The 27,319-nt window shown below is 55.9% G+C and overlaps 2 protein-coding genes across 5 annotated transcripts; one reads left to right on the forward strand and one right to left on the reverse strand.

Annotated features, from left to right (window-relative positions):
* The first annotated feature begins 233 nt into the window (after positions 1–233).
* SLC3A1 (solute carrier family 3 member 1) lies at positions 234–10,223 on the forward strand. Of its 2 annotated transcripts, XM_007529846.3 has the most exons (10): positions 234–745; positions 2,634–2,813; positions 2,963–3,114; positions 4,785–4,910; positions 5,927–6,046; positions 6,328–6,452; positions 7,125–7,320; positions 8,273–8,440; positions 8,768–8,884; positions 9,585–10,223. In XM_007529846.3, exons 1-10 carry the CDS (start codon positions 343–345, stop codon positions 10,023–10,025), a joined length of 2,028 nt encoding a protein of 675 aa, XP_007529908.1. In that variant the 5' UTR covers positions 234–342; the 3' UTR covers positions 10,026–10,223. The 2 variants fall into 2 exon arrangements, with proteins under 2 accessions (XP_007529908.1, XP_060042951.1); XM_060186968.1 differs by lacking the exon at positions 8,768–8,884.
* A 115-nt stretch (positions 10,224–10,338) lies between these two features.
* Positions 10,339–27,319, reverse strand: PREPL (prolyl endopeptidase like). 3 transcript variants are annotated; one of them, XM_007529857.3, is made up of 15 exons: positions 27,166–27,307; positions 25,818–26,237; positions 20,287–20,409; positions 19,637–19,703; positions 19,017–19,223; positions 18,122–18,257; positions 16,766–16,982; positions 15,875–16,060; positions 14,898–15,095; positions 12,637–12,812; positions 11,864–12,080; positions 11,380–11,529; positions 11,144–11,267; positions 10,823–10,896; positions 10,339–10,684 (listed from the first exon to the last, which is right to left on the reverse strand). In XM_007529857.3, the coding sequence occupies exons 2-15, from the start codon at positions 26,046–26,048 to the stop codon at positions 10,595–10,597; spliced, it is 2,196 nt and encodes a 731-aa protein (XP_007529919.2). In that variant the 5' UTR covers positions 26,049–26,237; positions 27,166–27,307; the 3' UTR covers positions 10,339–10,594. The 3 variants fall into 3 exon arrangements, with proteins under 3 accessions (XP_007529919.2, XP_060042952.1, XP_060042953.1); XM_060186969.1 differs by lacking the exon at positions 25,818–26,237 and having other exon boundaries at positions 27,166–27,319; XM_060186970.1 differs by lacking the exons at positions 25,818–26,237; positions 27,166–27,307 and adding an exon at positions 20,665–20,736.

The raw sequence follows: 27,319 nt of genomic DNA on the forward strand, positions 1-27,319 counted from the left end.
CCTGCACCACTCCTGCCCCTGCAGACTGCTGGTGCCCATCCCCCCTGATGTGCTGACCCCGTTGCTAAAGGCAGTCTGAGCTCCATCCAGTGCCCTCCCCTCACCACCACCCCAGACTGGGCCCCAACAATCCAGGGTGTGATCCCCTCCCTGGGCTGGACTCCCGGCTGGACTTTGCCTTAAGGGCTTATTCATAAACCTGAGCCATCCTTGCTGTTCCTCTGTCCCCACAGCCACTGCAGGAGGACCCAGGAGGACCAGGCAGCCATCTGTCCCCAGGCCACTTACAGGAGGACTGGGGGGTTATCTGCCCCACATCCTTGAACCACAAGGGAAGCCAGCATGGCGGAGGACGAGGGGAGGGGTGGCAGCCTGGCCCTGCGCCCCAAAGGGGGCTACACCAACAATGGCTTCGTGCAGAGTGAGGACTCCCCATCAACTGTGGCTCCTGCAGACTGCAGCCTTCCAGTACTGGCCCCCCCAGCAGCTTTGGACCTGGGCCAGCCCTATGCGGGCATGCCCAAGGAGGTGCTGCTACAATTCTCGGGCCGCACCTGCTATCGGCTGCCTCGTGAGCTGCTCTTCTGGCTGACTGTCGCCTCTGTGCTGGCACTGACTGCTGCCACTGCGGCCACTATCGTCCTGTCCCCTAGATGCCTGGACTGGTGGCAGGATGGGCCCATGTACCAGATCTACCCCCGCTCCTTCAGGGACAGCGACGGTGATGGCGATGGGGACCTGCCGGGTGCGTGGGGGCCAGGTGGGGGGGAGGGCTGGGCAGGGACAGCCATAGGTACCCAGGTCCAGGGCCCAGTGGGTGGAACGTGTCCCCAGGTCCCTAAGTCCAGGGCCCGAGGGGAACAGGCAGGTGGGAATGTCTCCAGGTCTAATTCTTGACTTGTCATGCTTGGCGGCTTGGTCAGCACATTCCAGGCTACAAGACCACACCTGCTTCAAAAGGTTGGGGACCACAGGGAGGACCTCAGAGGGACGTGGGAAGACTGCTGAGGGGCCACAGCATCTGCAGGAGGGCAGTTTCAGGGACCTGGATGCAGGGGTGGCAGTCTCTCCTGGGCTTCTTGTGAGCAGCCCCCACCCCTACCCCTAGAAGTGTCCCCTGCCTCACACTGCTGTCCCAGCCCCTGGCCTGGACTCCTTATTGCAATAACATGAGGCGGGCAGAGTACTTGGGCTAGTCCAGGGGAGCCAGGAGGCCACTGCTTGCTTAAAGGCCATTCAGGGGAGTCCGACGGTAGCATAACAGGTTAAGTGCATGTGGCTCGAAGCGCAAGGACCAGAGTAAGGATCCTGGTTTGAGCCCCTGGCTCCCCACCTGCAGGTGGGTCGCTTCACAGGAGGTGAAGCAGGCCTGCAGGTGTCTATCTTTCTTTCCCCCTCTCTGTCTTCCCCTCCTCTCTCCATTTCTCTTTGTCCTATCCAACAACAACAATAACTACAACAACAAAAGTGAATAAATAAATAAATATATATTTTTAAGAAAGGTCATTCAGTATAAGCAACAGTAGCAGAATGGGGGTGGAGTGGGGGTGGTTTTAGGGCGGGGGTGGGGGGGAAGGAGCAGTGGGTCTGCAAGGCTCTCCTGCCTGAGGCTCTGAGGTCTCAGGATCCATTCTAGCCAGAGCTGAGCAGGGCTCAGGGGGGAGAAAAAGAGAAAAGGAGATGGGAGTGGAAGGGATAGGAGGAGAGAGAAGAGGGGAAGGAAGGAGAGTGAAGCAGAGGGAAGGGGAACAATGTCCCCTCCCCACACCCCAGCTGTGTCACTGTGGCTCACTAAGGGCCACGGTGCATTGGCTGTGCAGAAACCCACAGTTTGCAGGCAGGCTCTAGAGGACTCAGGGGACTGAGCCCTTCCCCTGTCACCCAGTGTGCTCCCGCTCTGCCCTTCAGCCTGGGGAGCCCCTGGGGGCAGTTGCTTGTGGAGAGGGGGCCCTGTTCCTCGAAGGAGGCCCATTCGGGTGCCAGAGTTCCCTGCAATGTGGCCATGACCATCTGTTCTGGGGGCATAAGGGTCACCCCCACCAAAGCCCTTGGGCTTCTGTTGACCCTGCCAGGCATCAGTGTCCCCACCTGGGACATTGGGGACACCAGGGACAGGAGGGACACCAGGGATACTGGGGCACTGAGTGGCCCCACATGCAGTCTGTGACAACCTGCAGAGTGATTGCTGTGGCTCTGGTGTAAGGCGCCCAGGTGACAGAGGAGCCTTCTGGGGGCTGGCCTTACCCCTCTGGAGCTTCTCCCCCCCAGAGGGGACTAAGGCCAGATGTGAACCAACACTCCCCCCCCCACACACACACACACACCATGCCTGAGGTCTCCCTAGGGCCTGTGAACCGCTTTCAGGTTCTCTCCCTGTAAGTGCAAGGCTTCTTTAAGGTGGGGCAAGGTCTGCAGGCTGAGCATAGGGAGAAAAACCCCAGTTCCCCCATCTTCATGGTGTGTGTCTGTGCCAAAGACACAAAGGGCCATTGCCAAGTCTGGCATTCAATGCCATCTGTAGACCTGGAACTTGCTGATTAGAATTGCACTCAAGTGCAACAGGATTGCAAACTTCCCAGCTCAGTTGGGCACATGTCCGAAGTGTCTAGCTTTCACTGACTGTCCGTCTCCAGGTGTCCTGGAGAAGCTGGACTATCTGGCCTCGCTGCATGTGAAGACACTGTGGCTCACCTCCTTCTACAAATCCCCTCTGAAAGACTTCCGCCATGGCGTGGAGGACTTCCGAGAGGTCGACCCCATGTTTGGGACAATGAGAGACTTCGAGGACCTGGTGGCAGCAGTGCATGACAGAGGTGTGCTGAGGTGGGGTGGGTAGGGGGTGTAGGCTCTCAGGGGCCCTCCCTCGCCCTCCACCTGGTGTGAGCTGCCTTCTCCCCCTCCTCCTGTGTGAGCTGCCACCCTCCTCCCTCTCCCCCTGGTGAGCTGTCCTCCACCCCCGCAGGCCTGAAGCTCATCATGGACTTCATCCCCAACCACACCAGTGACAGGCACGCGTGGTTCCAGCTGAGCCGGAACCGCACCGGCAAGTACAGCAGCTACTATATCTGGCACAACTGCACCCAGGATGGTGGCACTGTGCCCCCCAACAACTGGGTGGGTGCTAGCCCAAAGTGGTGCTGTGACTCAGCCCCTCACCCTGCCATCTCCCTAAAGAAGAGGGTCAGTGGGTGTGGTTTCCAGGGAAATGATTCCCAGAGACACAAGAACTCCAGGCCTCAGTGTCAGAGCCCTGTAGGGGTCCCCATACCTCCCATGAGGCCCCAGCTTCAGCCCCAGCACCAGCTGAGCTCTGTGGGCCGAGATGAGGCTGCATGACTGGTGGGGCCTGTGGTGGCGCCGTGGGCTGGGGAGACAGCTCAGTTTAGAGGGAGGGCTGCCTCATGAGGGCCCAGGTTGTCAACGTTAGCAGGCCTCCACTTTCTCTTCTTCTCCTTCCTCCTTTCTTTCAACAAAGAAATAAATCCTTTTTTTTTTTTTTTTTTTTTACCAGAGCACTAGTCAGCTCTGGCTTATGGTGGTGCAGGGGATTGAACCTGGGACTTTGGAGCCTCAGGCAGCATGAGAGTCTCTTTGTATAACCATTATGCTATCTACTCCCACCCCAAGAACTACAGAGTATGTGTGTATCCCAGATTGACACAGTTGTGTGTGTGTGTGTCCTGTGCTGGCTATGGTGTGAACATAGCAACATTTTAAAAGCAAAGCATAACAAAAAAGCAAAGCATAACAACTGGTCTGGAGAGATAGCACAGTGGTTCTGCAGAGAGACTCTCCTGTCTGAGGCTCTGGGGTTCCAGGTTCAATCCCTAGGACCACCATTAGGTAGAGCTGAGCAAGTCCCTCTAATTAAAATAAAATGCCACTAGGGAGGTGATTCAGTGATATCATACATCCAGGTGTTGTGGTGTGGATTGGATGCCGGCCTGCATGGGGCCCTATGAGTTCCCGAATAAGGGGATCAGTGCAGACCCTGGAGTGCAGGGAGAAGCAGACAATCAAGCAGGGGAGTCTTCCTGGAGGCAGAGTGATGACTTGCAGAGAAAGGACCCTTGTCCTCACTCTGATCTGCTGTCTTTCTTGCCTGAGACCTGGTCATTCAGAGGTGGGAAGCCCTGGCGTTTTCCTGAGGAAATACTCTGGGACAGGGTCCGAGGCCCGTGCAGTGTGTCTGTCTCCAGGCTGTCACCTCTGCTCTTCTGGTTGAGGTGCCCTTGTGGTTGGTGGTTCTGGTGCCTTGTGGGCATGGTGTCCTCGTGGTTGTGGTGCCTTGTGGCCATAGTGTTCTTGTGGCCATAGTGTTCTTGTGGCCATGGTGCCTTGTGGGCATGGTGCCTTGTGGGCATGGTGTCCTTGTGGTTGTGGTGCCTTGTGGCCATAGTGTTCTTGTGGCCATAGTGTTCTTGTGGCCATAGTGTTCTTGTGGGCATGGTGCCTTGTGGGCATGGTGTCCTCGTGGTTGTGGTGCCTTGTGGCCATAGTGTTCTTGTGGCTGTGGTGCCTTGTGGCTGTGTTGCCCTCCTCATGGCTGTGGCTTCTTATGGCCATGGTGCCCTCATGGCTGTGGTGCCTTGTAGCCACAGTGCCCTTGTGGTCCTGGTGCCTTGTGGCCATTGTGCATAGCTGTGCTGTTGTAAGCACAGCAACATGTGGGGGTTGGTGCCTGGGGTGGCATTGCAGGGAAGGGAGGTCCCAGTGATTAGTGGGAGAGTGCACGTCACTCCCTGGTGCCCCACCCGGTGACCCCTGTGTGCTCTGTGTTCCAGTTAAGTGTGTACGGTAACTCCAGCTGGCACTTTGACCCAGTGCGGAACCAGTGCTACTTTCACCAGTTCACAAGCCAGCAGCCCGACCTGAACTTCCGCAGTCCCCATGTGCAGGAGGAGATGAGTGTGAGTGCCACCCAGCTTCACCCCAGCCAGGTGCTCAGGGCGAGAGAAGGAGCACCTCAACCAGGTGGTTTGGGGGGATGTCACTTGGGGGGCTCTGAGTCACTTGGGGCTGAGACCCAGGGTTTCTGTCTTGAAGGCCACAGCCCTCCTCACCCCCACCGCCCACCCCTGCTGCCCAGCTTGGGCCCTGTCCCTCTGTCCCACCATATCTGGGAGACTCTCTGGCCTCACCCATGGATGGTCCCCAGTGGCTTGCAGGCATGTCTGCTCACTGCTGTGGTGGTGTTACCTGTGACTGTGATCCTGGAGTGTCCCCTGCCCCTGGGCAGAGCACTGGGCTGGCTGTCCTTGCACCACAGGGTTATCTTTCTGTCCCATGTGTCCTCAAGTCTTTTGAGGTGTTCCAAAGCCGGGGGCCACACCCTGCTTCTCTGTGTTCCCATGGTCCAGTGCCACATGACTCCCTGATTTTTCACTGTTGCCTCTCATGTCCCCAGCAAAGACCAGACCATGCAGGGGACAGGGACACATTAGAGGAGGCTCGGGGCCTCCAGGGATGGGGGGTTGGTCTGCCCTGGTCAGTCTGGAGTAGATTTTAAGAGACAGAAGTTGGGAGACAACAGTGTCCCAGTCTCTTCTGAGTCCCAGTGCCCTTGTGGCCCATTCTCCATATGGGTCCTTTAAACCTGATGTCAGGCACCAACGTACCCTGGAGGAGAGTAAGGGCCCAGTGACAAGTGAGTGTGTGTGTCCCAGACTGACATAGGTGTGTGTGTGTGTGTGTGTGTGTGTGTGTGTGTGTGTGTGTGTGTGTGTGTATCCCAGATGTGTGTGTGTGTGTGTGTATGTGTGTCTCCTTGGCTGGAAATGCAGTGTGTGTGTGTGCATGTGTGTCCTGTGCTGGCAGCTATGGTGTGTACATAGCAATGTATCCCCTCTCAGCTGGAGTGGGGTCCCAGGAGCACTTTCTCCCCTTGTGGACACTGAGTGGACTAATAGCATGCTCTGCCTGCCAGGACATCCTCAGGTTCTGGCTCTCCAAAGGTGTGGACGGCTTCAGCCTCAACAGTGTGAAGTTTCTTCTGGAGGCCCAGCATCTGCGTGACGAGCCCCAGGTGTACAGGAACCAATCACCGGTCAGGCCCAGACTCAGTTTCCCCTTTCCTGGTGACCCTGCTGTCCAGCCCAACCTCAGGGGAGGTCCCAGAGAGAAGTCCCCCAGGTCATGGAGACTCCCTGTCACCCTCACGCAGGGACACAGGGACTTGCTATCACCCTGGGCATTGGGTGACCTGGTGGCAGTCTTTGCTGAACCAGCCCTGGGCTGTGTCCCGCTCCCCTGCCTGAGGTGATTGAGCTGGTGGGCCCCACCACATCCTGGGACCCAGGGATGATGCTATGTGCCTCCCCTCCCCAGGACACAGTGACCCAGTACTCCGAGTTGTACCACGACTTCACCACCACACAGGTGGGCTTGCATGATCTGGTACGTAGCTTTCGGCAGACACTGGACCAGCAGAGCCGAGAGCCTGGCCGCTACAGGTAAGCCCCAGTCGGCCACATCGCTACTGTTCCTGGCCACAGTGAGTTGGCACCCCACAACCCTTGCCACTGTCCCTGGCCATAGCAGGTGGGCTCCAGGGTGTGTGGCCTGCAAGTGGCTACCAGCTGGAGCTGAGAGGGGCCACCTCAGGTGGCTGTGTCCCCACAGAGGGCTTCTCAGCCCAAGGGCACTGTCACATGGTACTGAGACTCAGGCCCAGGGAAGGTTTTAGCCCCCGTCCTGTGTGCAGGGGCTAGTGTGGGTAAGGCCAAGATGTAGGGACAGGTTTGCTGAGGCAGCCCAGGTCAGGTGGGGCAGGGCGGACAGACTCCCTCACGCCTGGGCTGAAAACAAGACCCCATGATGGTCTGAGACCAGGAACCCACAGCTTCTCTGTGGTCCACTGAGACCAGTGCTGGTGAACTGCACCCTGCCCCGTGTCCCTTCATCTCTTGTTCTGTGTCCTGCATTCCCCCTACTCTACACCCCTGTCCTCCATGACCTTTGTCCCTATGTCCCCCTGCCCTGTGTCCCTGCATTGCCCTGCCCTGTATAGTGGGACAGTGTCCCTACTCTGCATCCCTCTGCCCTGTGTCCCCTTCTCTGTATCCCTGCATTCCCCTCCCAGCATCCAGCTGGCCCTGAAGCCTCATGCCCCCTCCCTCGGCCAGGTTCCTGGGGACAGAAGCCTCTGGAGAGAGTGTGGACAGTACCATGATGTACTATGGACAACCATTTGTGCAGGAAGCTGACTTCCCCTTCAACAGCCTGCTCAGCTCCCTGGACACACCCTCTGGGGGACAGGTGTCGCATGCCATCATGACCTGGCTGCAGAACATGCCAGAAGGAAAGTGGCCCAACTGGATGGTGAGTCTCTTCAGGGCTGCAGATGACTGTCCCCAAGGACCACTGTCTCTTGAGTACAACTGTCCCCCAGTATGACTGTCTCTAAGTCCTGCTGTCCCTCAGTCTGGTTGTCCCTGAGCATGGCTGCCTGAGTCTGGCTGTCCATGAGCACGACACCCCTGTTTGTGGGCCAGGCTTCTTGTGTGATGTGCTCCAATGTGAGCCTGCTGGCTGCTTGCCCAGAGTCTGGTGGCCGAAGCTAAGCACTGGTGGGGACCCTGGGCCTCCTCCCACTAGCCTGTGCCTTTGGTGAGGTTGGTGGTCTCAGAAGTCTGTGTGTGACTGCCAACTTCTGCTCCTCTTGTCATCCAGACTTTGCTGAGGGGTTGTGTCCATCTACATGTCCCTATGTATGTCTGAATTCACACATCTCTGCACACTCATGTCCATGCGCCTGTCCCTCTGCACCTGTGCAAACGTGTATGCGCGCCTGTGAACATGGCAGTGTTCTGTGGAGTCGCCCCTCCCCGCCGCAGAGCTTTGAGCAGGAGCTTGGCTCCTGGCCCCTGCATTCCTGGGGTCAAGAGCCAGAGGACTATGTCTATCCCAAGGACTCTGGGGGAGTTAAGACCCCCCTGCCTGCTGTGGGGTGACACCCAATGCCCTTCAGGTAGGAGTGGGGCCAGTTGTGGGGAGATGCCAGCCCACAGGTGCCATGGAGCCACTGCTTGCTGTCTCTGCCCTCACTGTTCTTGTGCTGGTGGCTTTGTATACAGCGCTGGCCCACCTGCATCGGGGCATCACCCCGCCTGCCGGGTCACTTTCTCAGGGTTTTGGGGACAGAGCAGAGCCTGGGGCTCCCGCTAGCCTGTGTGGGCACTGAACTTGTTGGGGGCTGTGGCTGGCCTGGGGTGGGGTGTAAGCTGGCTGCCTCTTCCTGAGGACTTTCAGTATCACCACTGTGTGCCCACAGACTGGCAGTCCTGAGCAGGCCCGGATCAGCTCCCGCCTGGGGAAGGAGTACGTCAACCTTATGAACCTGCTGGTCTTCACGCTCCCTGGGACCCCGATCACCTACTATGGGGAGGAGATCGGGATGGGGGACACTGAGGCCATCAGCCTCAACGAGACCTATGATAAGGTGAGGTTTTGGATGTGACTAGCCTTGTACCTGCCCACTGGTTTGTGCCACCTGCCAGGCTTGCTTGCTGTCTGACAATCTTTATGTCCAGCTGGTTCTGGGCACTCCGTGGACATATGTGGGAGCATCTGGGTGTGGACTCAATACAGCAGGACAGAGCCAGTCACTGGGGTCTGGTCCTCTCAGGCTGGTGTGGGAGCCTGGCTGAGCCCCGCCTCTAGGGCCAGAGCAGAGCCTGTCGTGTCCATCCCTGAATGTGCAGTGGGGAGTAGGGGGATCAGCCTGACTGCCCAGCCCCTGCAAGCCTCTTCTCTGCCTTGTCTGCAGAGCACTCTCTTTGCCAAGGCCCCCATGCAGTGGGACAACAGCTCCAATGCTGGCTTCTCAGGGGGTGTCCAGGCCTGGCTGCCCCCTGCTGACGACTACCTGACTGTCAATGTGGATGTGAGTACCCATGGCCTGGGCCCCCCAACCCGCACTCAAACCTGTCCCTGCAGAGGCCTCCTCGCCCTTGTCTAAGGGAGGAAGTAGCCAGGTGGACAATGCCAGCAGCCACAAACACTCCATCAGGCAGTGGTCAGCTCTGAGTCATGTGGGTGCCAGCTGCCCTCTCTCCCTGAGGAGGCAGGGAGGTGGCCAGTGAGTGTAGGCCGTGGGCCTGAACGCAGGTTGATAAAAGCAGGGAAGGCCTCTCCGGAAAGGCCACACTCTGGCTTACTTGGCAGTCTGCCCTTTGTTGGGCAGGGCTAACACCAAGGCCAGTACAAGAGTCTGCTGAGCAGAGGTGAATGTGTCCCTGAGATCAATGTGCCCAGGACAGCTACCCATATCCTCCAGGGTGGAGGGAACACTGGAGTCTATCTCTGGTGGGAAGAGAAGCCACTGGCGTCACAGTTAGCCCCCACTTGTAAAGCTTCCAGAACCCAGTCCTGGATTGCTCTGGTAAAGAACTCCACGCTCACACACACATAACACACGTTTTTCTATGCCCCCCTGCTCCGCCCACTAGAGTCCCAGAACTGCACAAATCTTGCTCTGTGCCTCTGGGTCCCTGAACACAGCCTGGAGTCTGGTGGTGGGAGGTGGGCTCATAGCACCTTACGAGTCTGCCTCTGGCATCGCCTCCTGTCTCCCCTCCTCACAGGCACAGAAGATGCAGCCAGGCTCAGCACTGCGCTTCTATCAGGAGCTGGGCCAACTGCGGGCAGGTGAGCTGCTCCTCAGCAGGGGCTGGTTCTGCCCAGTGGTGGCCCAGGGCCCCTCGGTGGCGTTTGTGCGTGAGCTGCCTGGCATGGACAGGGCCCTCCTCGTGGTCGGGCACTTCGGGGAGCCCACAACACTCAACCTGCAGGCCCTGGTGCCTGGCCTGCCAGCTCACGTGCGTGTGAGACTCAGTACCAGCCCTGCTATGCAGGGCCAGAAGGTTGACACGGCTGCCATCCCACTGACCCTAGGGGTGGGGCTCCTTCTGGACTACGCCACCAGCACTCTCTTGCACCGGGATCCAGCCCTCAGCCACAGCTGCTTCATGGCCAGCCATGCCTGCTACTCCCCCATGCTGGGCATTCTACATCGATCCTGTTAGGGTGCTGCCCAGCTAGGTGCTGCAACTGCTAGGGTGCTCTGTACTGCTCCATCCAGCTAGGGTGCTACTCCTGCACCCCTAAGCACTTTTCCTGCTAGGGGCCACACCACTATTGCCAGAGTCCCTGTGACACCACACCCTGTATTGCCTCTAGGAGGTCCCCGTGACACTAGGCCCTGTGCCCCTCCCCACAGCATCCCCAGGACACCTTGACCTTGAGCCCTTACCTCCAGGGTCCCCACAGCACCAGGCCCTGTGCCTCTCACCCCAGGGTAGCTCTGAGTTTCTGAGAATAAAGTGTGAACAGCAGTCATTGGAGGAAGGCTGGCTTTATTGGGACAAGGACGGCCTGGAGGCCTTCCAGCTGCAGATGATGGGGGCAGGGAGAATGCAGTGGGGGCTCTGCCCTATAGCCACATAGGGCCCCTGAGGGAGCAGACCACCATGTCCTCAGATGGGGCACAAGCGTCAAGGGGAGAACAGAGCGAGCTCGTGACACGGAACACGTGGTGGGTGGCACAGGTGGGAGGGACTGAGGCACGTCCAGGGCACAAGCCCGTGTGTGGCCTTCAGAGCTTGAGGAACTTCTTCAGATTCTCAAAGACGCCAGTACAGTCAAGCCCCAGCTCCTCATGCAGGAACTTGAGCTGGGCTGTGATCTGCAGAATGTGGTGAGGGACCTCTATGTGGGCAGCTGCCCCTCAGGGGCCCCCCAGCCCCTTGTTGGCCTCAGTCCCAGCCCCACACACCCCTAGGCCAGTACCCAGGCCCTGCAGCTCTCCTGGGCCCAAACGCACCTTTCTGTGGGAGTCCTCAAGCACGTGGTTGCCCCCTGGCTGCACGTCAAGCACGATGGTGGGGGGTTGGTAGCCTGTGGGAGTCCATGCAATGAGGCCCCTGCAGCCTGTGGCCCCCCAAATCCTGCCAGTGATTTCAGGCAAGTCCCTCCACTTCCCCCCTCGGGGCCTAGAGTCTAGGCTAGATGGCTGAGCGCCACCACTGGAGTCCTGGTGCACCAGGGCCTGAGAAGGGTGGCTGCATGGTGACACCCCACCTCTGAGTGGATGTCTTGCCACACACCCACAGTTGTGCAGGGCATCCTGGGAGCAGAGCCCTACCTTCCCCGGCGCCCCGGGCATGCTCCGCCACGGCCTCACGCAGCTTCTCTGTGTAACATGTGATGCCTCTGAGGGGCACACGCTCGTCATTCTCGTACGCCGTGATGTGCACAGAGGGGTAGGCCTGCGGTGACGCAGGCAGGGTCAGTGGGCCTGATGACACAGCCACTGACCCATGTATGTGCCAGAGATTTCCCGGCTCCCCACTGTCTGCTCCCCTGCTTCCCCCAACCCACCTGAGGCTTGATGTTCTGCAAGGGGCAGTAGCGCTTGATGTAGTTCCTGTGCGTGCTGTCCTCAGCCGGGTTCCCCCACTCCTCCAGCTCCTCCAGCGTCAGGGGCAGTGTGGTGTCCATCATGGTATTGAGCACATCCACGAATGGTGCCTCCAAGAAGCAAAGAGACCGCAGCATCAGCTGGCACCTTGGACACTTGTGGTCCTCCCCTACCCCATCCAGCCTTGCCCAACACAGCCCAGCCCAGTGTGCTCCTGCTGAGGCAACCCAAGCCCCACACACAGGCAGGGGGAAAGGGGTCAGGTATGTTGCCCAACACACAACATGCAACTATTGTTCAAAGTCAGCCTCTCATCACCACAGACCCAGGGTCCCCAGCACTAGCAGAGGCCTTCAGAGCTCACAGCAGGCATTCCAGGGTTCCATGCTGGAGGATGCAGGTGGCACCGACAGCCCACTGTCCCTGAAGCCTGAAGGTGCTCACCTCCAAGGTCACAGCTCTCAGCAGCTCCGGGTGCGAGTTGCAGAGTGCTCCGGCCAGCACGCCGCCGGCACTGAAGGCGCTTAGGGCAGTGAGGCTGGGCTGGGAGAAGCCCTGGGCATGCAGTGTGGAGATGCAAGCCTCCAGGTCGGACAGCCCGTTGAGCTTCTTGGTGAGCCGGCCGTCTGTGTGCCAGTTCAGGCCCAGCTCCCCGCCACCCCTGCAGGAAGGCAATGTATGGGGAAAGGGCCACGCCTGGCCTGGCCTTGAGCTCCAGAGCCCCACAGCCACATGGGCTGCTCTCCCAGGAAGGCCACATGGCACAGGCCACACAGTGACCATGGAAGCAGAGTGAGCAGGGTGGTCCCATCTAGGAGGAGCCCAGCACACACAGCTGACACCAGTACTGAGGGTCTAGGAGTCCCAGGGAGCAGAGAGGTGGCTTTTAGACTCAGCTGGCATGTCACCTCCTGTTGCCTGCTGGGCTGCAGCACGGTCAGAGCACAGGAGGGGGGTTTGAGGAATTGGCTATGTAGCTGGAGTGGCTAAGCATGGACAGGTGGCCAGCATTGCTATGGGCTGGTGTGGTCATGGCTGCCCTGCAGGTGCAGGAATTGTGAAGGTGGCAAGTGGGAGACTGGGAATGTGGTTGGAAGCAAGGGAACAAGACCTGGATATCCCTCAAGCAGCTTTGTGGGCTGGGTCCTGGCAGCCTACTGGAGCATCAGCTGATTGAGGGGCAGAGGCTGCCAGCCCCAGCTAGACACAGGCCTCACCGGACGTGGCAGTAGGCCAGGATCCAGCCGTCATCCACCATGGCACGACGCTCAGGCCGGAAGTTCATCTTCAGGTCCACGCCATAGGCGCCGTACACATGTACCAATAGCGGCTTCTGTGTCAGGTCCTCCACATCCGCTTTGTGAAAGACGGTCATAGGCACTGCCCTCCCATCCTGCAGGAGGGGACTGTCACTTGCAGCACAGCCTCTGTGGCAGCAAGGGAACTGGTGGCTGGAGCCACTTACCCAGGCTGCTTCTTGGGCAGAGATGCCATGAATGAAGCTCACTGTCTGGCCCCAGGACACATGCCACCACATGGGCTGGCCATGCAGCTCTGTATCTTGCACAGTGCACTGTGCCTGCTGTCCTACCCTCTGCGCTCAAACCCAGGCCAGAGGTTATGCAAGAGCGAGCCACATGCTCAGGCCACTGCAGACCTTAGTTCACAATGAGCCACCCCCACCAGGCTCTGGGCAGGCAGGCAGACAGACGACCCCGATGGGCCATTTCATCTATCTTTCAGGGAAAAGGGGGCAGTACTAGCTCCTTAGAAAAGGGTAAAGCAGGGAGTCGGGCGGTGGTGCAGTGGGTTAAGTACATGTGGCGCAAAGCACAAGGACTGGCATAAAGGATCCTGGTTCGAGGCCCCGGCTCCCCACCTGCAGGGGAGTCACTTCACAGGCGGTGAAGCAGGTCTGTAGGTGTCTCTCTCTCTCCGTGTCTCTTCCCCTCCTCTCTCCATTTCTCTCTGTCCTATTTAAAAATGGTGGCGTCAATAACAACAACAATAGCTACAACAACAAGAGCAACAAAAGAGAAAATAAATATTAAAAAAAAAAAGGGTAAAGCAGCAGTTGACCCTGTCCCCGGGCTGTCCCTGGGCCTCCAGGGCATGTCCCCTGGGAATGCACCTCCCCTACCCCAGTGCCTCTTGTCCCCAGCCTGGCTCCGGGTGGCCTGGGTGTCCCCTCTCTCACCCTGTAGGATACTCAATCCTGACAGCCTGTTTCTCAGCTACCTCTTCTGAGCAGGAAGAACAGGCAATGGAGTAGCCTGGGGGCCAGCTGTGAGCCCCCATGTGTGGTCCCTGACTCGGGCCCAGAGCCCTGGTTGGTCACCCCCTTGGGTATAGCTGACAGTAGCAAGGTGCTTGCTGACTGGGTGATCCAGGTGCCAGAAAAGCTCACATTTGAGTGAGCCCTCAAATCTGGAATTGATGTGCTAGCGGCCAGTGCACTGACCACTCAGGGGAACTGGGTGGGACCAGAATGTGGCCTTGCGAGTAAGGGTTAGAAGGCCCACTCTGAGGGAGTCGGGTGGTAGCACAGCGGGTTAAGCGCAGGTGACGCAAAGGAAGGACCAGCATAAGGATCCTGGTCCGAGCCCCCGGCTCCCCACCTACAGGGGAGTCATTTCATAGGCAGTGAAGCAGATCTGCAGGTGCCTATCTTTCTCTCCCCGTCTTCCCTTCCTCTCTCCATTTCTCTGTCCTATCCAACAACAACGACATCAATAATAACTGCAACAATAAAACAACAAGGGCAACAAAAGGGAATAAATAAATATTTTTTTTAAAAAAAGGAGTCGGGAGGTAGTGTAGCGGGTTAAGTGCACGTGGCGCAAAGCACAAAGACTGGCATAAGGATCCTGGTTTGAGCCCCCAGCTCCCCATCTGCAGGGGAGTCGCTTCACAAGCGGTGAAGCAGGTCTGCAGGTGTCTATCTTTCTCTCCCCCTCTCTGTCTTCCCCTCCTCTCTTCATTTCTCTCTGTCTTATCCAACAAAGTCGACAACAATAATAACTATAACAATAAAACAAGGGCAACAAAAGGGAATGATATTAAAAAAAAAAAAAAAAAAGAAGGCCCACTCTGGCTTCACACTGACAAGACTTCCTGGGACAGACGGTGGTCCTGCTCAGGGAACAGAAGGTGCCAGAAGGGTTACAACAAAGACCACTGGCCTCCATTGCCAGCAGGTGAGCACCCAGCTCTGCTCCTAGGCAGGTGTGTCGGGAGCATGGCCCTACCCCAGGAGCACCTAGACCCACCCTGCTACACTCTGTGAAGCCCCCTCTGTGAAGCTCTCCTGGGAAGAGGCCCTGGAGGGCTTGCCGTGTCCGAGGATGGGCCCTGACCTTGGGCTAGTTTCCATCGCAGCTTCTTCGTCTGTCACATGCAAGGCTGAAGCAGGCAACGTGGGCCTTGGGTAAGGGTGGCCTCGCTCAGGCCCTGCTGGATGGAGCCCTGCGCTGCTCACCTTGCTCTTAGCCTCTAGGCGAAGGACGCGGCCTGTCTTGGTGATGGGGTCTTCGTGTCCGGTCTCCTCAAACAGCTTGGCCTCCGCGAACTTGTAAGTGTAGTACTTGGGTGGCCGGATTGGGGAGCAGAGCTGGAAGGGGCAGTTCTTGGGGTCCGAGTTGGGGTCCATGATGAATCCACACGCCCATGGAGGGAGCTGGGGGACAGGGACTATGTTACACATCTGTGTCCACTGCAGAATCCCAGGCAGAGAGCCGCTGCCTTCCATCCCTGCCTCACTCAGCAGAGTGCAGACCTAGGGACTGTCACACACACCTCACTCTGAGGTGAGCAGGTGGCAGGGGGCATGGTTCATGGTGGCTCTCAGCCATGGTGGTCAGTCTGCTACTGGGCAGGGAGGCGGAGGCATCAGGCATCAGTGCTCAAGAGGTGCTGAGAGGCCGTGGGGGCCAGGCCATGTGATTACCGATGGCATGGGCACCGTCCACAGTCCCCTCAGACAAGGCATCTGTGCAGCCATGGTCAGAACTCAGTGGGTTTGGGGGGTGCACCCCAAACTCCAGAGTGGAAGGGGCAGGGGCACAGGAAGCTGAGATGGGACTCTCACCAGCCATCAGGGACACAGGAACAGCCAGCCTAGGCCGCCAGGCCCCAGAAGAAGGGGCGGAGGTACAGAGAGAGTAAAATAAAGGCCTGGCTGGGCCAAGTACAGAGACATGCTGAGCCTCGAGCAGCTCTGTCCACTGTCCCCTCCCTATAGTGTCCCTTCCCTATAGCACACACAGGGCACAAAGTCTCTGCACCAGCACCCAGGGCTGTGACCAGCTGGCTCAGGGCAGCATGAAGGCTGGCCCTGGGTTCTAGGCCTCAGTTGACCTCCAGTAACTGGTAAATGCTCAGCCTGGAGGCTGGGGCACTAGCTGAGCTGGGAAGGTGCTTGCTTCACCATTCTCCTGGCCAGGTCCAAGCACCCACCTTGAGTGAGCGCACAGAGTCGTCAGTCAGGCTGATGACATTGACATAGAGCAGGTTGCTGTGCTTCAGGAAGAGGACACAGTGGTCCTTGAACATGTCCATGTCAATGACCTTCGTGTTGCGCTTCATGGTGAAGAACAGGTCCCAGTTCATGATGGCTGGCATGTCGGCCGCTGTCCTCATGAGCTGTGTGGAGAGGGCAGTGAGCTGGAATGGGCACACTCACATCCAGGACCACCCCATCCAGGTCCAGTGCCTAGGACCACCAGAAGCATCTACTCAGATCCAGCACCCAGGACCACCAGAAGCACCTTACCTGGGTCTAGTGCTCAAGACCACTCCACTCAGACCCACCTCAGCCAGGAACACCCACCCAGGACCACCCTATTTGATCCAGCACGAGGGCTTAGGTCACGAGGTATAGGCTCAGGGATGTGGACCTGAGGGAGCCCAGATGAGAACAGGTCACCCACGAAACCATGAGCCCATGGACCCTGTGACAATCTCAGGACAGCCTGGACCACCTCCCCTCTGGGAGTACGTGACTAAAGGTGGGGGTGGTAGGGTCGCCTGGGCACATTTCCACTCTTTAGCAGAAGCCCCGGTAATGTAGGGCAGGGGTGGCCCAGCAGCCTCCAGCCTCAAGGACACTGTTGGGGAGGACACAGCCGACATCACTCCTGCCTCAGGGACACTGTGAGGGAGGACACAGCCCAAGTCACTCCTGCCTCAGGGACACTGTGAGGGAGGACACAGCCCAAGTCACTCCTGCCTCAAGGACACTGTGAGGGAGGACACAGCCTGCACTGTCCCAGTCTCAAGGACACCGTGGTGTGTGGTGTGTGTGTGTGTGTGGTAGGGGACTGTGTCATGGTGAGAGGGTGGCCGCACCTTGAACTCTGTGGGCTCACCCACGTTGGTGAGGATGTAGAGCTCGTCATCACGGTGCTCCACAAAGTACAGCACACCGTGGATGCGCTTCTGGATGAGCATGGGTGGGTCCCATGGGCTCTGGCCATCGATCAGCCACACCTCAGAGGTGGTCTTACTCATGACGTTCATGGTCAGGAAGCGGCTGTCCTTGGTCAGGTATAGGTAGACAAAGAAGCTGCAGAGAGAAGGAGAGTGTGACCAGGCAGCCACTGACTGTGGGGCCTACAGTGCCCCCGGCAGCACAGACAGACAGCAGATACCACTTGCTCTCCAGAGAGTACCTCAGCTTCCACCACAGGTCCCTCCTTAGGGGCTCTGCCCCATTTTCCTCAGACACTCTGTGCTTCCTCCTCGGCTCTCCTCAGGGGCTCTGCCCCCCATATTTTTCAGGTGTCCCCTATTCTCAGGTGCTCTGTTCCTCCATTCTCTTCATGTGCTCCCCATTCTCAGGGGCTCAAGAAAACAATTATCAGAAAGAGGAACAGTGGCGGCATCACTGCACCAAGAGGTCCATCTCTGCCCCAGCCTGCAAACCTGTCACATAAGCTGACGTGTGCAGGGTTGTCCACATCCTGCCAGCTGTGTGATGTTATGAGGTGAAGGGTCAGCCTCTGGTTGTGGAGCACCCCCTTGACCGAAGTTCTGCCAGAGAGTCTGTCTGGACATGTGCAGCTGCCTTCAGAGCTGGTGGGAAGTGGTCTCCTGAGTCTGTCAGCATGTGGGGATGAGTGCTTTGACTGCCTCTTGGTGAGTGACATGGAGAAGGGAGGAGATGCACAGGGACTGGACACTGTGGACATGGTCTGAAGTCATACAAGGCATGAGGTGCGCAGTTTAGCTGGACCTTGGTCTCCACCTGTGGTCACAGATGGACAACAGCTGAGTGGCAGCCCACAGTGTGAACATGTGCCACCCTTATGGTTGATTGGGGGGGGGGGTCACTCCTGATGGTCAGCATTGAGTGAGGCCTCTGCACTCACATGGGGCTCTGAATATGTCTGTCCCCAAGTGTACATCCACCTTGAGTCAGAATTTCTATTATAATGATGCTTAGTTTAATCTCAGCTTGACTGCTTCCAGTCAACACCTAGGGCTTTAGTCAGCCCAGTGCAGCACCTGAGAGACAGTACCTGAGAGACCCTGAGTGCACCTGAGAGACAGTACCTGAAAGCACACCTGAAGAGACAGTACCTGAGCTTGAGCACTTGAGAGGTAGTACCTGAGTGTGAGCACCTGAGAGACCCCCGAGTGCACCTGAGACAGTATCTGAGAGGGCAGCAACTCAGAGAGTGGGGAGGCAATTGGTGGTCCTACCAGGCGTCCTTTTCTGTGTAGAAACGCTCGTTCCGCTTGTTTTCCCCGAAAGTGGCCCGGTAGACGTCATGGCAGCGGAGGTTCCGCTGGAAGGTGTAGAAGAGCACGTCTTCCCCCTCCTCATCCTTCACCCACTCTGGAAGAAAACCACCGAGGAATCACACAGCCCCCATAGGCTGGACAGAGGCTCCACATAAGGCCAGGCGGTGGCGCACCTGGTTAAGTGCTCACATCACAGTGCACAAGGACTCAGGTTCAAGCCCCTGGTTCTCACCTGCAGGGGGAAAGCTTCACGAGTGGTGAAGCAGGGCGGCAGGTGTCTCTCTATATCCCTCTCCCCTCTCAATTTCTCTCTGTCTCTATCCAATAATAAATAAATAAAAATATTAAAAAAAAAAAGGTTCCACGTGTCTAGCTTTTGAAGACAGAAGTGCGGGATCTTCCTAGTCCAGCCCCAACATAGGTGCAGCTGGCCTGTACCTGGTACAAAGGCCACACACCTGTCCTGTGTTTGTTACAGGGCCAAATAGTACCGTGCACCTGGCATCAGGGTCACACACACCTGTTATATCTATTTGGGTCACATGCCTATAACATACTTACTACTAGGGCCACATGTCTGCTATGCACGGTTGTCAGTGCCATATACCTGTCGTGTGCCTGTTACTAAGTCTATGTGCCCATGGTGACACTGCTGTGTAGGGTTGTGTGATAAGGATCAGGCACCTGTTTTATGCAAGCTGTGACACCTAGGAGGGAGAGCTCAGAGCGGACATGTAGTCAGGGTGGGAAGTGTCCGGTGTGTGAGACTTGATGGGGGCCTGAGTGATGTGCTCCTGACTAATCTCTGTGTACACATCTCTTACTCTTACTGTCCGAGGGGGAGGTGGCTTACCAAAGCTGGACACGTTTGGGAAAGAAGCTTCCATCACAGGCTGGTCACTGAGCCTCACGACCACGCAGGTGGATGCCTCAGACTCTTCTGTCCTGACTTTGGCGGCCACGTACTTCTCGTCAGGAGCCACCCGGATGCAGTCCACAAAAGGCTGGTCCAGCTTGAGCTCCTCCAAGTTGAACAGGACCTCGTAGTTGTCACTGTCCGCTGTGGGAGGAGGACAGGTGGCAGAGTCCTTGGAGGCCCCGAAGCCATGCGTTCCTCTGGGAGGCACACCATTGGCATGGGGCTGGAACCTTGAGCCAACCCCACTTCTCACTTTTCTTTTGAATTAACTGTTTTTCGCTAAGCCTCTCACAGACGCAGACACTGGAGCTGGCCATGGGGCCCGCTCAGAGGCAGATACCAGGACACGGCCAATTAAGGGCCCAAAGAAGCAGGACCCCTCCCTCCCTCCAGCCTCCATCTGTAGCTTCTGAACACAGTGTACTGTGAGCTGAAAACACACGTCAAAGTAATCATAAAAAGATCACCCGTATACATTTCAGGACTCAACTTCAAATTTCCCTAGAAAAAAGTAAAATCTGGAAAGTTAGAGTGTGTCGAGAATAGGACTGTACCTTCCTCATCTTTGGAACGCACCAAGCAGCACCCTTCTTGGTAGTACACAAACCTGCCATGCTTAACCTGACAGAGAAAACAGAGGGTTACTGTAATCAGAAAGACTCAAGGCGGCAACTTCAACAGGGTATTGGGGGTCCGGGCTCAGGCAAGCCACCCCAGTCTGGGACATAATCTGAACCCAGAATTATTATTCTTACTATGTGCGCTTAACCCATTGTGCCACCGCCCAGTCCCCCAGAATTCTTATTCTTAACCAAGTGCTTTGTCTAGTCATATGCCTATTGGACTTCTATAGCATCACACTATTTAATGTGAGTTTCCAGGTTACTAAATGCATGGTCAACAATGAAACGGCTCCATCTTGATGCTACACCCTTGCCATTTCAGTGGGTGTAAAAGGTCCCGGCAGCCTGACCTCGGTGTTGGATTTTGTTTGTTACCTACATCATGACTGGCATCAGCAGCTTTTAAAAGGTGTAGGAAGGGTGGAATGGAGAGAGCTTAATGATTATGCAAACGGACTCTCATACTTGAGGCTCCAAGGTACCAGGTTTAACATTTGGCTCTACCATAAACCAGAACTGAGCAGGACTCTGGTTAAAAAAAAAAAGAAGAAGAAGAAAGAAAGAAAGTATAGGGTACCTACCTCTGCATTGATGATTTCGTATTCTTCTTGTGGCTGTGTTTCTAATTTTGCTCTCACTTTTTCAAATGAATCCATGTTTTCTGGAAGGGATTTTTTGTTTCCTGGCTTACTTGGGTGAAAATCCTGGAAAAGTTTTTGTTGGTATAATTACAATGTTACAAGTTAGGAGGGTGGGGGTGGGGGGTTATCACATAGTGGTCATGTAAAAAAGACTAATATTTGAGGCTCCAAGGCTCCAGGTTCAAGCCCTCACATTAGCCACAGCTGAGCATGGCTCTGGTTTCAAAAAAAAAAAAAAAAGTACGGAAAAAAGCCTTGCTTTGTAAATATAATTACATTCCCTTTTTATGCAGTTCATAGATATGAAATTACTTGTACCTCATAGCTCTTAAGTTTCTCTAAGCTTACAGCTGGGACTCAGTATCTGCACAAGTCCGTCACTCCTCTCCCCCTCTTTTGTCATTTTCTTCTTTTACTAGATAGGGCAGAGAGAAATTAAGAGAGAAGGGGGAGCTAGAGAGGCAGAGGGAGGCATCTGGGGACCTGCTTCACTGCTCATGAAGTCTCCCTCCTGCAGGTGGAGAGTGGGTGCTCGAACCTGGTCCTTGCTCGTGATAATGAGCACAGGCCACCACCTGTCCTTCTTAAGTGTCATTTCTTTATTCCTTTTTATTATCTTTACTTAGACACCTACAGCACTGCTTCACTACTTATGGAGCTTTCTTCCTGCAGGTGGGAACTGGGGGGTTTGAACCCATGTCCTCATGCATTGTAACATGTACGCTCAACCAGGTGTGCCACCTCCTGGCTCCTTAAGGGTCATTTCTTAAGCTCAGATCTCTGCTTAAAAACATAAAAGAGAGTAAGGTGAGCACTGGCAGTTACTTTAGGTTTAGACACACAGGTCCTAGGAGTGTGGGGCTACCTTGGCAAAGCTCACAGAAGGCAAGCTGAGGAATTCAAGGGACAACAGCGCACTCAGCAGGAGGGAGGTCGAGGGAGACAGGGGCTGCTCTCAGATTCTACCTGCTACTCCAGTGTCCTAGCTGCCTTGCCACAGTGTCCCTCTCTTGTGGGAACAAGACCACCAAAGAACTGTCTCAGATGGAGAGAGACAGTCAATGAATGCTTCTGTTACAGCCTCTCCCCTAGTTTAGAAGGGGCCATAGTAGTAGTGCCAGTGAGGATGGGGACAGGTGGGCCCAGAGTCTGGCAAGGAGGGACGCTGACCCAAAGGTTCAGGGGACACCAAGCCACTGCCACCTGTCTGGTGCTCTGCCCCTGAACTGTGCACTAGCTCTCACCAGGATCGGTGCTGAGCACAGAAGGGTGTCCTCTGGCAGGTGGGAGGGCAGAGAGCTGGCAGTCCTGGCTGGTGCCCCTCAACCTGTGATACCTCCATCTCTGCCAGCAACACCTGGCTCAGCAGCTGGGAGGCTGGCACACTCACCAGGATGCCTACTTGTGCTGTTTACTCTGCAGCTCAGGGTGACTGTCCCACTTAGCTTGCCCTCTGGCTGAGTACACTGCAGCCCTGGTCTGTGCATTTCCTGGGAGGCTGTTACCTTCTCTGACACCCCCTTGGCCTGTCCCCTCTCCTCACATCAGCTGTCCCCAGTGACGCCCTAAGCCACCAGCTTTGAGCCAGGATCAAGTTCTGGGGAGGCCAAGTGTAGAGGTGTCCTGGGGGTGTGGTGTGGGTGGAGAGTTCCTGAGGTGGTGGGGTGTCTGCCTCACTCCGGAGCCAGTGTCACACTTCCGGTAACAGAGACAAACGGCGCAGTGGAGAGCCTCTGGGGATGCACTGAGGGATGTTGTACTCAGCAGGAGTCACACTCAGGAGTGAATCTCTGAGTCTGTAAACTGGTCCTACATCTCCAGGGGCAAGAAACTAGAGGAAAGAGCAAGTGGCTGCAGTGGGATTCCTTAGGCTCCTGCTCCCCTGGCTCTCTGGGCTCCACACAGTAATCACCCGCCCCCACCACACCCACCCCTTCCTGAAGGTGGGTTTGCACCTGCTCCTCAGAGCTGGGCTCCCATAGCTCCCACAGCCCCTGCAGCTGCCTTAGTGGGACTCGCCTGTCCACTGGCCACAGGAACCAAGTCTGGCAGGGTCAAGCTTGACCAAAGGACTCAGCCCCTTCTTTTGTCTTTACCAACTGGGCTTCCTTCCTTCCTTCTTCTTTTTAAAAAATATTTATTTCTTATTGGATAGAGACAGAGAGAAATTGAGATGAAGGGGGGATAGGGAGAGAGACAGAGAGACACACCTGCTGCCCTGCTTCACTACTTGTGAAGCTTTCCCCCTGCAGGTAGGGACAAGGGGCTTGAACCTGGGACCTTGTGCACCGTAATGTGTGTGCTTAACCAGGTGTGCCACCGCCTGCCCCCCCCCCCAACTGGGCTACCTTTCTTTAATCTTTTTCAAACAGCCATGACCAGTGGCCTCAGGGGTTGTCTCTGTGGACAGAGCAGAGCAGAGGGCACACACGTAGACAAGAAGTGACATTTGACAGAAATGTCCTTATTTCCTAAAGGTGGTCTGCTGCCAGTGCCAGGCTGGGGCCCTCAGGGTGATCCTAGGATCCCCAGAGACAGCAGCACACACTGGACCCTTCTGACAGGCGTGTGTGTGTGTGTGTGTGGGGGGGGGTGTACAGAGGACCTGTGAGAGCAGGCCCTCACCAGGAGTAAGAGAGATGGACAGTCGGGGTTAAGGTCGGTGACTGAAGTCTGTGGGTGAGGACAAGAAGTAAATGAAAGGAATAAACAGCCGGCCTCTAGCCAGGGTGGCATCTCCCCCACAGCTGCCTGAGATCCCTGCCACTATTTATACCCTGGGGCTCGTGCTGGATGAAGGCCCATACTGAGGACATGCCTCAGAATTAGTCCAGTGGGCAGAGTTGAGCAGGCTCTGTGTGTGGTGCCCACAAAGATGAAACAAGGCATTTTTGAGCATGTAGAGAGAAGGTCAAAATGGTAAGCATATAAACAAAATTTCAAAAAAACAAAACAAAAAACAAACAAACAAGGGCAACAAAAGGGAAAATAAATAAATATAAAAATTTAAAAAATTCAAATATTTGTATCAAGTATAAAGGACATCTGTAAATTCTAGGCTTAATCCCCCTCCATTTTCCAGTGTTTCCATGGCCCTGAGGGCTTTTAAGCAAGTTAATTTTTTCCTATTCCCCCTACCCCATGGCTTACAGATCTCCTCTGGTTCTCACATACTTAATCCTACAATTGTGAATCATTACCCAACCTATCTTTGCATACTGTTTTACTGTAAAAAAGAAACTTGGGGGTAGACAGCATAATGGTTATGCAAAGAGACTCTCACGCCTGAAGCTCCAGAGTCCCAGGTTCAATTCCTCATACCACCAAAAAAATGAGCTGTGTAGTGCTCAGGTTAAAAACAAATAAATACCAAAGTAAAAGACATTGGGGTGTGTATGGGGTTGGGGGGGGGGAAGGATTCAGGTAGAACATGATGGCAGAGGAGGACCTAGAGGGGGTTGAATTATTATATGGAAAACTAAGAAAGATTATACATATACAAACTACTGTATTTTACAGTTGACAGTAAACCATTAATCCCCCAATAAAGAAAAAACAAACAAACAAACAAACTGCTGAAATTCTGGGCCCAGAACTCTAGTGTAAGCTAATTCTGGGTGAGGTGCCAATAAACTTTTGTTTTCCTGCACCCTGGGTGTGTCGGCTTTTGTTCACCTTACCGATTCCACATTTATAACCTAAGTCTCTGTGAGAACGACTTGAGAGACTAGAGTGTAAAGAGTGAAAGTCTAGAGGGAGTCGGGCGGTAGCGCAGCAGGTTATAAGCGCAGGTGGCGCAAAGCACAAGGACCGGCATAAGGATCCTGGTTTGAGCCCCCAGCTCCCCACCTGCAGGGGAGTCACTTCACAGGTGGTGAAGCAGGTCTGCAGGTGTCTATATCTTTCTCTCCTTCTGTCTTTCCCTTCTCTCTCCATTTCTCTCTGTCCTATCCAACAACGACAACAATAATAACTACAACAATAAAACAACATAGGCAACAAAAGGGAATAAATAAATATAAAAAGAGTGAGAGTCTAGGGATCCATGTATAAACTGAAAAAAAAAAAAACCCTCTCCCCTAAAACAAACTGAGCAAAAATATGAGCTATAAAAAAAGAACTGAGGGGGGTTGGGCGGTAATGCAGCGAGCTAAGCGCACACGGCACAATGCGAAGGATCCACATTAGAGCCCTGGGGCCCCCACCTGCAGGGGGGTCGCTTCACTGAAGGTCTGCAAGTGTCCATCTTTTTCTCCTCCTCTCTGTCTTCTCCATCTTTCTTGATTTCTGTCCTATCCAACAACAACAATAATAACAACAATGATAAACAAGGGCAACAAAAGGGAAAAAATAGCCTCTAGGAGTATTAGATTCTCATGCTGGCATCAAGTCCCAGCAATAACCCTGGAGGCAAAACAAACAAACAAACAAACAAACAAAAAACTGAGTAGGGTGGGAGTAGACAGCATAATGGTTATACAGAGACTCTTACACCTGAGGCTTTAAAGTCCCAGGTTCAATCTCCAGCATCACCATATGCCAGAACTGAACATTGCTCGGGTATAAATAAATAAATAAATAAATAAGATTAAAAAAATATGGCAGTCCCTCAGGACCCCCACCTCAAGTAGATAAGGGGTGTGGCCCAGCTAGAAGGTGCAATGTCCCCATACTGGGGAGAAACTTAGGGTGGGGTTGGCCTGTTGGGGGTGTATGCCCAGAGAAGGACACATGCCAGGTGGCCCGTCAGGGCACCTACAGAGACAAGAGCAAGTGGCAAGAGACTGCTCAGGGGCCTGTGTGGGTGGTGACAGTGTTCCGGAAATAGGACAGTGGTGACAGCTGCAGTGACCGTGACTGGACACACAGACCCCAAAGACCAGAGGGCAAGTCTGCCTATAACTGATCACAGTAGAAAAAAGATGGTACAGACAGTAAACAACGAAACAAAAGCTGAAAATCCAAACACCAGGCAGATTTGGTGCAGGATGGTGAGAGGAGTGTCTCAGGAACCCAGCACCCTGGGAGCGAAGGGAGGACAGTGTGAAAGGTGGCAGCCAGGGGACTTCATCTCCACCTGCAGGTGAGCAGGGGCCTATCCTCTCCGGCCAATCATGATTGAGGGGTGAGTGGGGACACTCTCAGTAGCGACATGGCAGAGTCAAGACTGAGATTGTCCCAGGATGGCTGGGAGTGTTTAACAACACCAGGAGTTCTGTAAAACAATGCCATATTGTTTATATAGAACTCCTTCCTGCCTCAGGGTTTACACCTGTTACACTGTTGGCTGCTGCAGTAGGTGGTTGTGGGCTCACTAAGCAGGGCGAGGCGAGGGAGTCGCTTTCCCTGAGTTGCAGCTTGCTGCAGCACCTGGCCTGCATGGAAGAGCTCTTTTGTTCCATGCCCCACTGCAGACAACTAACCAGACATTTAAGAAAGCAAACGCCAGGTGCCCCCTGAGCAGTCCATACCTTCCCTGAGAAGTGCCGGCACAGGAGGCTCCGCGCTAGCTCTGACAGCGTGGGTCTACTCTGCAGACACTGGGTTAGGTGGTGTGTTTTCATGGCCACTCTACTGACACCACGACCAGCAGAGTGGCCAGTGAAGTGACAGTGACTCAAAGGCTGCTTCTGTGTGCACCTGGCAAGCCAAGGGCCACTGCACTTCACTGCCCGCAGCAGCAAGGTGCTCTTGTGCTGCATGGCGGTGGGGCTGCAGGGGCCAGCTGCAGGCCACAGAGAGGGCTCTCCAACTAGCGCCCCTGCCCTTGGGGCTTGCACGGAGGCACAAAAGCAAGGCCTCCTTCCCAGGGTACTTCGTGGCAGACAGCAAAGTGAATCCTACAGGGCAAGTCCCGCCGCCGCACAGAGCCCAGTACGCAAGGGGGCTAACTAAAACAACAAAACAGAGCATGGTTGCAGGTGAGGGCAGGGAGAGGGACCCCGGCACTGGGGCTCTGCAGGCTGGCTGGCTCTGACCTGGCACCCCAGTCTGTGGGAGGGATGGGCTCCACACTTGAGACAGGCAGGGGGCAGAGGGTAAGGTGCTGGTCTGCAGGGTCGGTCGTCCTGCACTCTGAAACAGACTCCAGGGCTCAGGTGCCAGGTGGCTCCATTGCCAGGCCTCCTGCTCCAGACTCTGGTGTAAGTCTAAGGTCAGGTGAGGCTCGGAGTGAAGGGGGCTGCCTGGGGTTGGGGTGGGCAGAGGGGGCTGTCCATCTCGGCTTATCTGCAGACTGGACTTGTGTGACCGCCAAAGAAATGCAGAGCTCGCTGTGAGGACCAGGGCCTGAGAGTTCAGGCGGGGGTCACCAGCGATGGGTCACCAGCGATGGGGAAAGGGGCTGGGGGTCTCCAGACAAATTTTTCAGATCTGGCGGCCTTGCCCTTCCCTCTGACGTCACTGCAGAGTAGGAGAGGGAATGATGTATCCACAGGCCGATCGATCAATCAATCAATCTGCACTTGCTCTCAGGAGGGACAGAATGCGGAGACGGCGGGGGATGGGGGTGGGGAGGGGTTAGGGGGTGCGGAGGAGACACCATGGTGACTTGGGGGGGCGACACTAGCGAGGGGACAAGGGCCAGGAAAAGGGATCTGGGACAGGGGGTAAACTGGAGAAGGAGCATGAGGCCACAGTTAAGGGAGGACACTGAGAAGACCCCGGGGAGGGACCATGAGCCTAGGGGAGGTAACAGGAGGGGAGGGAGGTAAGGGGGCCACGGACGGGGTGGGGGCAGCGGAGAGCAGGTGACAGGCGAGGGGGTAGGCCCGGGACCCGGAGAGGGGACAGGCCGGGCCGCGCCGCCCTCCTACGTACGTAGAGCGAAGGCCTCGTCCAGCAGCCGCAGATGCGCTAGTCTGGTCGCACCACCAGCCGCCCCAGGCTGGTCTGCGGCACGCAGACGCCAGCGCACACCACACGCCTGCGCGCGAAGCCAGGACCGCCATCTTTGTTGTGGGCAGCAAGGCTT

Source organism: Erinaceus europaeus, chromosome 3, assembly GCF_950295315.1.
Source record: "Erinaceus europaeus chromosome 3, mEriEur2.1, whole genome shotgun sequence".
NCBI lineage: Eukaryota > Metazoa > Chordata > Mammalia > Eulipotyphla > Erinaceidae > Erinaceus > Erinaceus europaeus.

Bases quoted from the DNA above. Each gene is read 5' to 3' on its own strand.
- SLC3A1 (XM_007529846.3), top strand. From the start codon at position 343: ATGGCGGAGGACGAGGGGAGGGGTGGCAGCCTGGCCCTGCGCCCCAAA. The intron at 3,115-4,784 runs GTGGGTGCTAGC...TCTGTGTTCCAG, and splicing joins CTGTGCCCCCCAACAACTGG to TTAAGTGTGTACGGTAACTC. The intron at 4,911-5,926 runs GTGAGTGCCACC...TCTGCCTGCCAG, and splicing joins ATGTGCAGGAGGAGATGAGT to GACATCCTCAGGTTCTGGCT.
- PREPL (XM_007529857.3), bottom strand. From the start codon at position 26,048: ATGCAGCACAAGAGCACCTTGCTGCTGCGGGCAGTGAAGTGCAGTGGC. The intron at 20,410-25,817 runs GTATGGACTGCT...AAACTTTTCCAG, and splicing joins GCCGGCACTTCTCAGGGAAG to GATTTTCACCCAAGTAAGCC. The intron at 12,081-12,636 runs GTGAGGCCTGTG...GCCTTCCTGCAG, and splicing joins CTGGCCTACTGCCACGTCCG to GGGTGGCGGGGAGCTGGGCC.